Here is a 13,850-nt window from a genome sequence, read left to right as displayed (position 1 = left end):
GTCGTAACCCTGTTGGAAATGTTTTCACTCCCATTAGCTGTTTGCCTTTCTCCCTTTTCACTGTTACAGAGGCAGAGGGCCAGCCTGACCCATGATAGGGATTGTTGAAGGACACTTGAAACAGACATTCTGTCTGAGACAAGGGGGTCTCCTTATTCCGAAAGATTGCTTTCAACAAACTCATTTGACAGTGTGCAAGTTTTGTTTATGATATATATATGAGCAGTCAAGTTTGCTTTGCTTTGGTTTTACAGGTTTTGTTTGGGGTTTTTTAGGGATGTCTTAGGGTTTTTATTGGTCTGATAAAACACTGTGACTAAAAGCAGCTTGAGGAGGAACTCAGAAAAGGAACCAGGAGGCAGGAAGTGGAACAGAAGCCGTGAGGAGGGGCTGTTCACTGATGTGTCCTGCAAGGCTTGTTCAGCTTTCGTTCATGCTGTCTGTGACCACCTGCTCAGGGCTGGCACCGCCCCCAGCAAACAGAGCCTGCACATACCAATCATGAATGCAATACAGATTTGACTGCCGTCAAGTTTTATCAGGCCCATTTTGATCATATTGAAACCATTAACATTTATGTTAAACCTTAAATTTTAGGGGCCACTTGAAGACATGTTAGATACTATAAATATTAAGAAGTAAATATAATTTTACTTAAAACATCTAAATATATTTTAATTAACATGGAAAGCAACCTAAAATCTGTTAGAAACCACTCAAAAGTCAGGTAGTAATGATACATGCCTTTAGTCCCAGCACTTGGAAGGCAAAAGCAGGTGGATCTCAGTGAAATCGAGGCCAGCCTGATCTACAAACTGAGTTCCAGGACAACCAGGAGTGTTACACAGAGAAACCCTGTCTCGAAAAACCAAAAAGGGGGGGGGGGAACAAACCACTAAAAAGCTATTTTAATTAATTTCCTGCTAAATATCAACATACAGTTTGATGTTTTAACTTGTGTGCACGTGTGTGGACGTGCACACATACACATACATGCACATATATATTTCAAATGTTCTATGCTTATTAGTTGCTTTATTGCATTATAATCCAGTTTTGAGTATCCAATTTCTTACACTTCACAAAACAGTGTTTTCCAGTTTTACCTTTAAAAAGTTTTATTCTCTTTTAAAAGAAAAATTGGTACTTTTGTCTGCTTTGCAAAGGCAGGAGTGTTAGTGACTGATCCTAATTGATCTAAATGATTGGAAATGCATGGATATCTAAGTCTATGTTACCTTAAAATTTTAAGGTAAATAATTGTGGAAGCCTTGGGGTTCCTAAAAAGAAGAGAAAACTACATCAGTAAGTTAACGCTTACTTAGCAAAAAGGAGGAAAGAAAGGAGGGAGGGAGGAGGGAGAGAAACGGAAGTTAGTGCTTTATTCCTGAGCTGTGGCTCTGGAATGTGAGCTCCTAGATTTTGACTCTATTGTACTATTGTATCTTTTTCTCTGTTGCTTCATTTAGGTGTAATAATTTAAAGCATTTTGAAATATTTGCAGTTATATAACAAGAAAACTAAATTGGTTTTCTGGGATGGTAAAAATTCCTTTTTGTGAAGATAACATTTGAATTTAATTCATTTCCATTATTACTTAATATAAATGCTGATAAATGGACATGTGAGAAGATAGAAAATTGTGGAAAGAGGTTCAAAGCCATTGATAGTTCTGTGTTTCTATGGCCAAGTAAATATCAGGAATTTATCATTAAGCGGTTAAAGCATGTGTGACTGAAGAGAACCATGCCAATAATTCTTTTCGTGATTGATTTGCTTGCATGTTCATGTATGCATTATGTGTTTGCCTGGTGCCTGCAGAGGTCAGAAGAGGGCATTGGATCCTCTTGGCATGGAAGTAAGGCATGATAGTGAGCCCTCATGTAGGTGTTAGTAGGAGCCTGTGTCCTGTACGACTAACAGGTGCTTGTAACTGCTGAGACACCATTCCATGCCAGTGATTCTTACTCTTGGACTTTCCTGCTCTTTGGGATGCTCTGACTAACAGAAATCTAAATTGACAGCTAAAAGTATAAAGCATAAACATAATCCAGTGTTGTGATATTTTTACAGAGTTCTGCTAGAAAAGAAGAAACATTCTGAGTTATAAAATTGTCTATCACTTTTTGGAGGAATTTATATTAAGCATGTAGGTGACTGGTCATTGTTTTTCTATACCAACTGTATCAAGATCTGTTTTGAAGATTATTAGAGAAGAAACCCATTGTATAGCCAGAAGGGTAAATAGATGAAGAACTAGTGCACAGGAACCATTAGGAAACTTACCACACAATGTATCCGTTTTATTTTAACAAAGTTTCAGATTCATTGCACTTTCCTTATTCATATAATTTTCATAAAAAATCAGCTGTGGGATAGCTTTTGCTCAGACTTCTAATGTGTAAGATAAGGAGACAGCCAAACCAAAAATGTTGTGTATATAATTTCATAAAAGAAGCAAGAGTGTGAGCACAATGAGAGCTGTGGTTTGTATAGTAAATTATCTTGACTGCTAGAAACACAGCAGAGATGTTTCTGAATAGAAGCAATCACAAAGTAAAAGTAGTATTTGAAGAGTTGCAAGTTTTCCTTTAAGAACTTGTTTTAGAATAATTGTTAGAAATATAGCTTATGATTGGTCTTGTTTTAGCTTTGCTAACTTTGTCATTAGATTTTATAAAGTTAAGTAACTGTTTTGCTTTGTCAAACTTAGCTACCTTTTAGCTGCTCAATATTTTGGTGTTAGATTTTAATGTATATTAAATATTTAGTTTATTTAACAAGTTTAGAAACTATATTTTCATTTTGAAGGAAGACATTCAATTTTACTGAATTGTATACATTTAATTGAAACATCACATTGAACATAAAATTCAGATTCTACAAATGTTGGAATCTTGAATACGGTTTATTCAAACCACTTTAGCTAAATTGACATCTTACCTTTTTGATTTTTCAAAGAGAGGAATATACTGCCTTATATTGCACCTAGCCTGCCCTGATCAAAATTATTTTTCAGCGAGGTAAATAGCTTGCTCTCTAGTCAATCAATATGTAGTTCTTCAGACATTTCCTTTCACTTCTGTAGAAAGCCATTAGAAAATGAAGAGTGTAATTTTCAAATTGAGAACGAAGTGTCTCCGCTCACCTTCAGTGAACTAGTTGACTTATAAATAATGTAGCATTAACTCTAAATTTTAGCTAGAATGAGCTGTGTGAAATATGGTTCAGAATTCTAAATCAGAAACCAGGAACTGTATTCATTTATCAGTAATTCTTTATCTGTAGCCTACATCCATCACTCTTGCTCTAATTTCCTTGGTATTTAAGGAAAACATTTACCTGTGTTTTTGTATCAATGCACCCTCGACTTTTCATTGCTGTTTCTGCTGTTAATTCCTCTTTTTATGCATATAGTAGGTGCTAATTTATTTGTTTCCTTCTCTAATGTCATTTTCTCATGAACATAAGAAAATTCACCACATTAGGAAACAAACCATCAATATTCTCCTATGCCTCTTTGAGTTTTTCATTTTTTGTTTTCTTGTTTTGTTGTACTACCGTCACCCCCTGCATGCCTTCTAGACATCTACCTTTTTCCCGAACACTGTCCTTAGTGCCATTCACAGTTTAATCAGGTTCTTATTTCTCTGGGAGAATTATTCACATGTGATGTATGAGGTTCTCCCTGATTTCACTGAGTCTGTGCAGCTGCTATGCTTATGTCTTAACTGCACTAGTAATCTTCTGCCATCCATAGTAGACACCCAGAGTCAGGAAACAGTTCACAGGTGCTGTGGTAATGTCAACTTTCCCTTAACACAAGCCGATATTAATAAGCCATCTGTATTAAGATTTCTAGCTCATTCTAAATTCCTGTGCTTCCTGAATATCATGCATGATACCACATCAGTTTGAACCAGATATTTGTTCTTTGTTTTGGTTACATACATATATGCATTTTCTATATTGGTTTTACCAGGTGCCATTCAGGCTTCTCAATTCCCCAATCACTTTTCTCATCTAACTAGCACATCTCAGAGGTACCACCCGTGAAATGGTGTTTCCTAAGCAGTGTACTAGTTTCCTGCTACAGTCTTCAGAGTCCCTAGCCACCTAAAGGACTTCTTTTCATCTCCTCCCTTTGAGGCAGGGTTTCTTTGTGGCGCTCTGGCTGTCCTGGAACTTGCACTATAGACCAGGCTGGCCTCAAACACTCCCTGGCTCAAAGAACTTTTTTTGTGTAGATTTTATCAGTGTATCATAATACATTAATATGTAAAATATTTAAGAGTAACAATATTGAACGATTATATTTTAACATCAGTAACATGTTTATAAAGTTAACTGTTCTAAAAATGAAGACATTCAGAAAGTAGCATTAAAACACTTTTGCCAGGCAAACACACATAAGACCACAAAAACAGTTAAAGTGGAAACTGTATTATACAAGCAAAAGCTCAACAAGACAGAAGATAGTGTTAAAACACAGCAAAATGAGACAAAAAAAAAGTCTACAAAATACCATTACATTCATTTTCTGTTGGTCATCTACTGCTAGGCATGGCGCCTGCCCTGAAGTGTGCTTTATGTACTCAGTGAGAAAATCTGGTTAAGTAGAGACAGCTAAACTCCTACACTTCTGCATGTAGTTTACTATGATACACTGGATGCAGGGCATGGAAGAATTCAACTATGTAAAGACATGTAGTAGATGGAACTCTGAGATGAATCAAAACTTGATACAGGGTATATGTTTCAAATGAATGATTATAAAATGGGAATCTGCAGTATATCAGTGACTTATAGCCTTACACTAAAATCTGTAATGGTCACTTGTAACATAGTCACTAAGTTCTTTAGCCCTTCAGAACACTGGTATGTTTCATAATGCAACTTTCTTGCTAATTCACATTTAAAAAAATGAATTTTATAAGAAAAGTTTGAATGTAACATGACTGGAAAGTGAAAATTCACAGAATTTTGCTTGAAAGTTGAGATCTTGTCCCTGTCCATGCAGTTCTCAGTGTCAGACTTGTCTTACCTGGTGGTCACGGCTCAGGTACTTCACAGGAAGAGGTGCTGAGGACAAGTTAAGCTTGCAGTTCAGATCTGCATTCTCATTAGCATGTAGCTTATGCAGGATTCCATTTCCCAGACAGTATTTAAAGGAAGTGTAGTATACTGGAGAGATGGTGGCAGACTGGAGCGCATTGTGCTTCCAGATACCGAGTTTGGTTCCCAGCACCCGCTGAAGTCTTCCCCCAGCTGCTTGTAACTCCAGTTTCAAGGGATTCGACACCTCTGCCTTCTTCTACGGGCACCTACAGTCTCATGCACACACCTATACCACAGTAAAAATAGATATAGAAGTGTTTTTCAGAGTCAAGATTTAATAAAAGTTCTTACTGAAATTGTTCTTCACTCTTAGATTGTGCTGTGGCTACTGCTTTTCCATTCATGCGCATGGGTCAGTAGTTTGACCTGACATTGACTTTGAATATCCATCCAGCAAAAGCTACCAAATGACATTTTAATAAGGTCTCAGTATTATGAAAATAATTTTAACCTCATAGATGCCTTGAAAGGCCCTGTTCACTCTACTTTTTTAAAATTTCTTTTTGGTTTTTGGAGACAGGGTATCTCTATAGCTTTGGAGCTTGTCCTGGAACTAGCTCTTGTAGACCAGGCTGGCCTCGAACTCACAGAGATTTGCCTGCTTCTGCCTCCCAAGTGCTGGGATTAAAGGTGTGCACCACCACCATTGGCTCACTTTACTTTCTTAATTTAACCTTTTATCGAATTCCCGCTTTGTCGTCTTGATAGTTCCCTAATCTATATTCTATTCATTACTGTATTTCTCTTCCCCCAGTAAGTAATGTTACTTGAATATAAATCTGATTATGCTGCTACTCCTTATTAAGTTTGTATTATGTTCCATCAGTTGGGTAAAATTCTGATTTCTTCACACGACACTAAAGCTGTTTACTATCAAACATGCCGTCTGCCTTCCCTTGTCCCATCATCACTGTGTACCTCTTTTCAGCCAGGGTCACTTGACTGTTAACTCCCGAACACAATCCCATACAACTGCATGTTAGTTCCTACTTATCCCTCTAACTGTATATTATTTTTCAAGTCGCTTCGTGTCACACATTACAGAATTTTATATTCAAAGTTGTTAAACCCTTAGTGCTTTACATCTGTTTTCTTATGGCATTTCTCCCCACTGGAGTGCAAACCTGCTGGAGTTCAAGAACTGGATCGTCTTACACTGTTAGATACACTGAAAACGGAGCATATAGTAATCATTTGATTAGTGAACTTCATAGAAATTACTAATGAGTACAAATGCGCTCCATGATATTTTATTCCTTTTTTGGTATAACCTGTAAGTCCAGTTACTCCTCTATAATAAAAGCTTTGGACAGGCAGGAAATGTATATGTTCTAGATTAGATTGACCTGCCTGTTGACCAAATCACCGTGTATTAGCACCCATGTGGAGGAGATTAGTTTTTAGAAGCACATCCATCACTTAGAATCTACTGTGACTGAGCTAGGACCTCATGGCTTTCACAGCCCAGCTAGATAGTTCATGGGCAATGTAATGTTTACAGAACTCATGAGAATTGAATCTTCCAGACACCTATATGTACTTTAATTATTTCTTCACAATAGATTTGTTGATTCTTCTGTCTGCCTTTAGCTTATGTTTTCTATCAAAAAGCCAGTCCTCATAGAGATTCCCCCGCCCCAAAAGATGCTGAATTAATGAAGTGTGTATCATATAGTCATATATAAATTCTTCAGTTTTTCCAGAGATACTTTTGGCCAAATATTGTTTCGTAGGATTATGTTTGGAATTTTCTTTTGTTCTTTCCCCCCACTGACTTTAAGATTTATGAATGGTTAACATTCTCTGAGCCCTGTGTCAGTACTGTATATAATTACAATGCTCTGATACCTACTAAGGAAGAAAAGTTGCCTCATCCCATTAAACATACAGAAAGTGATTGTAAAATGTTAGTAATTGTTACCCTCAGAAATGGATATATTGAGTTATAGATTTATAAGAATAATAGCAAATTTTATAATTTCATAAATTTTATTTGAAAAGTTCCCTTTTGTACCAGTTGTACTTCAAAGAAAAAATATATTGAAAATTAAAAACCAAATGATATATAATTATTTTGACCATAAAATCTATTTTTCAGCATTCATTTACTACAAACATTGTCATGTTTCTTTTCTTTATTTCATAATTTTGTAATTCATTTTTTATCTAATTTGACATTTTCATATTTTTAAAGGTCCCCAGGTGCATCCAATTTTTCAGCTTTACCAAAGATCTCTCCTTCATCTCTATCAAATAATTATAACAACATCAACAACAGAAAGTAAGCACTGAATCTTAAAAACTCTTTCTTTAATTGGTTAGCCCTATTATGGTTGCAAAACAATCTCTTTTATCTAAAATTTAGGATAAAAGTCTTCATGAATCAAAATTTGCTTTCTCTTAAATTACTGGTCAGTTCTTTCACGAGTCACTTCAGAAGAAATAAAACACATTTTAAAAACTACCTGACTTAATGCAGAATAGTATGTAATAGTTAGCTGAAAAATAAAAAAAGAACTTTGAGCATTTTCTATTCTAAAATTCAGATTCTATTTATTAAAATTTCTTATAGGACTTGGTTCCACACAAGCTCATAAGACTATAAATCTCACGTGTCATCTTAGTCTGACCCATAATAAAGCATGTGTCAGTGATTCTTAGTTGGAGAGCAGATACTACAGAAAAAGCAATTTTTCTTAATAGTTTCTTTTCCCCATTAATACATGGTATTTAAAATTATGTAGCTTGTGAAAATGTGCTTAATTGCTTTTTTCAAAAGGCTAAACGTCACTAGGACCTTCCTATAACATCTGACTGTGTATTTGCTGTCTTAAAAATTTCAGTTTTGTGGAGTCAGTTTACCCCTTCCACCTTAAATGGGTTTCAGAGATTGAAATCAAGTCACCAGGCTTACCTGCCAAGTATTTTACCTGCTGAGCTATCTCACTAGCAAAACATGCCATTTTTATCTTGGTGGAAAAAATAAAAAGAATCATAATTTGCTCAACCACTGTATGAAAACCTTTGTCCCACTGGATTGTCCATCTTTATTAATGGGTATTAAATATGTACACTGTGGTTATGTGTTGCTTTCACAGTTCAGATGGCTTACACGTTAGTGCACTTCACAAATGGCTTCTAATTTATAAACTCATAAACTTGAAAACACTAAATCAGTTTGGGAAATAATCATAAATCTAGCTGTAGTTGCATTTATGAGTTTAATTTCCCTGTTAAAATCCTCATGTTTTGTAGGAACATAGTAAAGTGATTCTGACATGTCTGGATTTTAAGTATACAATAATACTAAGAAAATGTTAAAGGAAAAAAATAATGAGAAAGGTTAGTTCTCTAGCATACTACAGAAATACGCAGTGTAAACAGCACAGTTCCGTCTAAGAAGACACATACGGTTAAGTGGAATCAGACAACCCAGAACATCTTTCTGTGTAAAAGAGTTTGATGCCATCATAGAGCAGTCTAAACAATGAAAAAATGTTACAGTTATCCAAGAAATGCCGTCCAAAAGATTGGGTAGCTTTTCTGGATGTTTTTTTCTTTAGAAGTTTCAATCCAAGATTATTATTAAGCGTTTAAAAGAAGGTAAAGAAATGGGTGGGGAGAGGAAGAAAAAAAAAAACGCTTTAAAATCAAGTTCATAAAGGTTAGAGATTTCCTGAAACAGAAAACCAGGTAATAAAGAGAATTAACTATAAATATTTGCATGTCAAGTTCCCACTAATTGCTTTTGTAAATTACAACCATAAAAAATTAAACTATGATATCTATTCTTGTAAGGCTTTCTTCTGAGTAGCTGTAATAGTGACATACTTTTTTAGTGAAAAGTTTCCCAGTTCAGATCCAACAGACTTAAAACATAACTTCTTTTCATAGTTCATGAAAAGTATACACACCGTATATTAGTGTAGTTGCACAGCAAGGAAGGTGGGAATGTCCAGATGCTGTATTTCTTTCTCTTCCACATAAAAATATGTACTCGCAGGAAGAGCTTCTTGAGAAGAAATATTTTCTAGCCCAGTTTGTATTTTATGTTTTTTAATTCATCAAAATTGCTTTTTGTAGGAGATAATGTTACGTTTGTAACATTACAAATGGCTCCCACATCTACTATAAAAAATAAAGTATGCCCTTACACTCATTTTTAAAGCAATTTTAACATTATGTCTAAGTGGTATTGACTAGAAACTGCATTTTGACTGGGGTCATTGTGTTGGTATGTGTGGTTTCTTGTTTTTCTGTCTTTGTCTTGTGTTCTCGCTTTATATAATAAAAATATCTTACCTCTGGAAAGAAACTCCTGAGGGAAAGGGGAGTTGTTTAGGGCTTTGTGACAAGAACTACCTCCTGAGGAACTCCACCATGGTCATTTGTGAGCTTGGAAGTAAGTTGTGTGTATAACTTATCTTTCTGAGTAATGAACAGAATTTAGGAATTTTGTTTTGTGTTGTCTTGATTTTTAAACTATGAATTAATGTATTTAAGCAACTATTTTATATAAGGTTTTTTTTTCAATTTGACTTGTAGAAATAAGTAGTAGCCAAGTACTTGAAGTGAAAATAGTGTAGTTTCAATAAAAGTAGGTCAACAAGTTAGTGACCTTTCTAGGTAATGTAGTTTTAAACTTCATGTATGTGGAAGTAGTCTCTAGAATTAAATTGTATATTAAAATCTTTAGTTATACTGTAGACTCAATTATATAGTAAGAACAGTAGATACGTAAGATTATATGAAGCATAATTACAAGCCCAAGACTTAAATTATTATATCCTAAGAGGGAAATTTCACTTCCAGAAATAATAGTATTAATGTAACTGTGATTATGTACACTTAGAATTATTCAATTTAAGTTAATAAAATGTTTTTATTTGAAACATTGTGAAAAGCCTACTTTTAGAATACATTTTATTTATCCTGTCCAGTAATGTTACTTCTTAGGTCATAAAATATTTTTGCCTCAATTAGAATTTATGAGTACTTTTTAAATATGCCAATTTTAAAACTATTAATGTTTTCATTACCTTTATTTTTCTGCCTTATGTATTTTATAATATTACTTACTAATATTGCTATTAAAGCTATTTTAATGATCTGTTGTCTGGGTTTTAATTCCATATCAAAGTAGGTGTTTTTTTTTAAATTTGTCTCAGTCTCTTTTGAAATGAAAATGATACCCTGTATGAGAGAAAGTCATAGCAGTAACTGTAGACTGTGTGATCTTCTAGAACTTGCCATCTGTTTTTGCTAAATAACCTAGGTGAAAATGTTTTCGTTACCTGCAATGTGAGCATGATTAAATATGTGTTTATGATGTCAGATATCAATACTAAATGAAAAGTCAATCAGAAAGCTAAATAAAAGGCATAAAAAACTTTCCATTTTTACATAATCACCATTAAAGAGGATTTACAAACAGTATTAACACAGTACAGTATTACAATTCCTACTAATATTTGTGTAAATTTTATCTTCATAAATCATTAGCAAAAACAAGAAGCAGAAGCTTCCATGGGCCTTAGGAAAGCTTTCCAGGCATCCATGCACTCTGTTGAGTGTACAAAGAGCTGATAGCTTCTGTCCTTGCTGTGGAAAGCTTTCCTGTGCAGTTAAGTAGGTAACATGGAGTGTAAGTGACCAGGAGAGCTGGATCGTTTGTTTTTAATTCATTGGCTTCAGTATCATCATTGTGCTTGTAGACTGTCTTAATCCTTGGTAAGCATTATACAGATATTCCATCATTTGAACCAAAGTATAGACACATCTTAAAAGATTCAGATTTTCTAAAACAACCAGAAAACTGCTTTGCACATAGGTTTTCCCATTTCAGAGTAAATAAAGAGTCTAGAACATCAAAACAATGTTTTACTTTTAGCATAAGACCTTGATTCTCATTCATGTTCATACTAATGAATTATAAACATTGCAGTGACTATTTGTGTTACATGTAAGGAAAGACAGCTGAATATATACTTCAGGGATAAGCATGTAAGTGTGCTTTAATTGGTTTGTGTATGTGTGTGCGTATGTGCGTGTGTGTGTGCACCTATGTACATGCATACACGGGAGCACTCATGATTATGTACTTAGGATACTTTGCTATTTTGCTTTAGCTACTTAAATTTCACAGTCAAGCTGTATCTGTTTTTTTCTCCTCTGTTAGACCTTTTTAAACACTGTATAGGAGAACTTGATTTTAATTACATTCTGAGTGATGATACATTAAAGTCCAAAAGGTTCTTAGTAAGTTTTTACTTACTAGGACTATAAAACAAAATAAGATATATTATACCACTAGCAATTTAAAAGAGAAGAAACTTGAGTTCTGTTTGTCTTTTTTATAATTAAGTTTAAGACAAAAGTCATAAGTCCAGCAGGTGTTACATTTCTCTGCACCTTGATATTTTCATTTAATCTTAGAGTGGATTTTTTTTTTTTGGAAAATCAGGGAGTTGATATTTTTGTTGTTGTTGAGAAGGGAATGAATTTTTTAAGCACTAAAAATATTTATAGTCTTATTAAAAACACTTAGGAGATATCTGAAGGGGAGTTTTATGGAATCGTTTTAGATGGAAAAGCAAGAAGGTAACCAAGCTCTTCAGCTGGGGAATGTAACTGGGGCAGGGAAGAGAGAAAGCCTTGCTTTTCTGAGTTGGAGGCAAGCCTGCAAATGAGCAGCAAGAGGTATGGCGTCCTTCCAGAAAGGAGGCGGCCCTGTGGTTGTGGGTGTGCATGGAGCGGGGAGGGGGTCGGTGACAGGTCAGGAAAATGGACAGGCTTGACAGTGAAGAACGGTAAGCAGCTGCATCAAAGCAGGGCTTCTATAGGACTGTGATTAGAGAAGCATTTCAGCATGTGTTCCTGACCACAGTCGTCCTCGTCAAGTGACAGGCCCACTCTCCTTGACTCTGGAGGAAGGGGCAGCAATGCTTTCTAGTCCTGTACCCCACGCAGTGGCTCTCACCTTCCATCACATGCAGCCCTGTAACACAGATGGTCCTGTTGTGCTGACGCCAACCATACAGTTATTTTTGTTGCTACTTTATAACTGTGATTTTGCTACTGTTATGAATTGTAATGTAAATATTTTTTGGAGATAGAGGTTTTTCAAAGGGGTAGCAACCCACGAGTTGAGAACCTTTAGGGAAATTTAGAATGTCGTGTCTCCACTCAGGGCCAGAGATAAAACTGAAATCACAATCTGTTGACGAATTTCACTAACAAAGTAGGTTGCAAAATGAGTAAAGAAAAAAATTTAAATAAAAACATAAAAATAGCTATGCTTTACACGGAGGAAGTACCTTTCCTAGAGTGTGCCTCAGCCAAGCTCTGAGGTGTTTCTAATCTAAGGACAAGAACTGGGACATTATCCTTTCTTAAAATTAGTATATGGCCTCCAGGCAGTGGTGCTTCCCAGCACTTGGGAGGCAGAGGCAGGCAAATCTCTGTGAGTTCTAGGTCAGCCTGGTCTACAACAGCTAGTTCCAGGGCAGGCTCCAAAGCTACAGAGAAACCCTGTCTTGTAAAAGAAACAAACAAAAAAAAAGTATATTGCCATGAAAGTGCTCCAAAGGCTGATGGGGAGTTAAAGGGTCTGACCTTGACCTCTCACCTGTTGATTGTCTGATCTAATAGCTGTGTTTAATCTTGGGTTGACTGTTTTCTGTTGTCTGTTTGGTATGGTGTACATATGTTTACTAAAATCTTTTTTAGAATAAGCAGTACTGTAATTCATATAAACCATTATAATCTAGTGAGAGTATAATGTCTAAAGTAACAAAAAAATATTTGAAACTATGAGAAAATTAAATATCAGGAATAAATTATAGACAGACAGTATTAGTGGAGTTACTAACTTATTGTGTTTATTTGTAAAACTACATTTTATTTGTATCATAATTTACTTCTATCTTATGACCTTGATTTGCATCCAGCTTCATCCTAATGAATAAAAAGGGTGAAAAATATGATTTTGAACTGTTTGCAAAGTATCTCTTAAATAGTCTTATAAAAAGCTGTCCTATAAAAATTAAGAATTCATCCTTTTCATAAAATTATCTTATATAAAAATAAGAGATTTAACTTATTGACCTGTAATAATTCTAAAATTGTACTGATTTCCTAAATTTTAGATTATAGAGTTTTTTAACATTTATTATACTGATAGAGTGTTTTTTTGAGTTTATAAAGTTGAAGTGAGTATTGCAGCAAATAGAAGGAAAAGTGAGTGGTCGTGCCTGGGTCTGCTTGTCCGCAATCCTTTCTGCATTGCTGATCAGAGGCTGCTCTCCGCACTTCCGTACTAGAGTTTGCTAGTCCAGTTTAGAAGCTATAAATAGAATCTTCCCTGAAGCTCAGCGTGATGTCACAGTGGCCTTGGGCCTCTTGGTGTTCATCTGTAACTGAAGCCCAACTCTCCCCGTCCCTGCACTGGTCATCTTATCATAGCAGACTGACTCAAAGGGGACTTTAATGAGATGATTAATTGCTGTGGATGGTGTTTAAAATCTGAGTGTTTTCATTTTGGTGGAGCAATGCAGAATGGAGCAAGCCGTGATGCTGCTCGCGTTAACCCAGGGTAGAATGATATAATAGTGGGTTCTATTGAGTGATGTGGCTTCTGATATGGTGCTTTGTTGCGTGGATAAAAAAATACCTTAATTAAGGTTACTTTGAAAGTGGTGTCTCAAGATGTTCCACTTGAGTGTTTAGCAAAA

At 35.2% G+C, this 13,850-nt stretch overlaps 1 protein-coding gene across 2 annotated transcripts in view; it reads left to right on the top strand.

The window, feature by feature from the left end:
- Usp15 (ubiquitin specific peptidase 15) overlaps positions 1 to 13,850 on the top strand; it is a 91,363-nt gene that overhangs the window by 38,544 nt on the left and 38,969 nt on the right. Inside the window, exon 7 of one of the 2 annotated variants that reach the window (XM_048418219.2) lies at positions 7,313 to 7,399. The exons of the other annotated variant lie outside the window; for it this stretch is intronic. Within the exon in view, the coding sequence (XP_048274176.1) occupies positions 7,313 to 7,399 (87 nt within the window). The remainder of the gene's footprint in view (positions 1 to 7,312; positions 7,400 to 13,850) is intronic. 2 annotated transcript variants of the gene reach the window in all.

Source organism: Myodes glareolus, chromosome 26 (genome assembly GCF_982192425.1).
Source record: "Myodes glareolus chromosome 26, mMyoGla1.1, whole genome shotgun sequence".
NCBI classification, from domain to species: domain Eukaryota; kingdom Metazoa; phylum Chordata; class Mammalia; order Rodentia; family Cricetidae; genus Myodes; species Myodes glareolus.
This window is presented reverse-complemented; position numbering and strand designations above follow the sequence as displayed.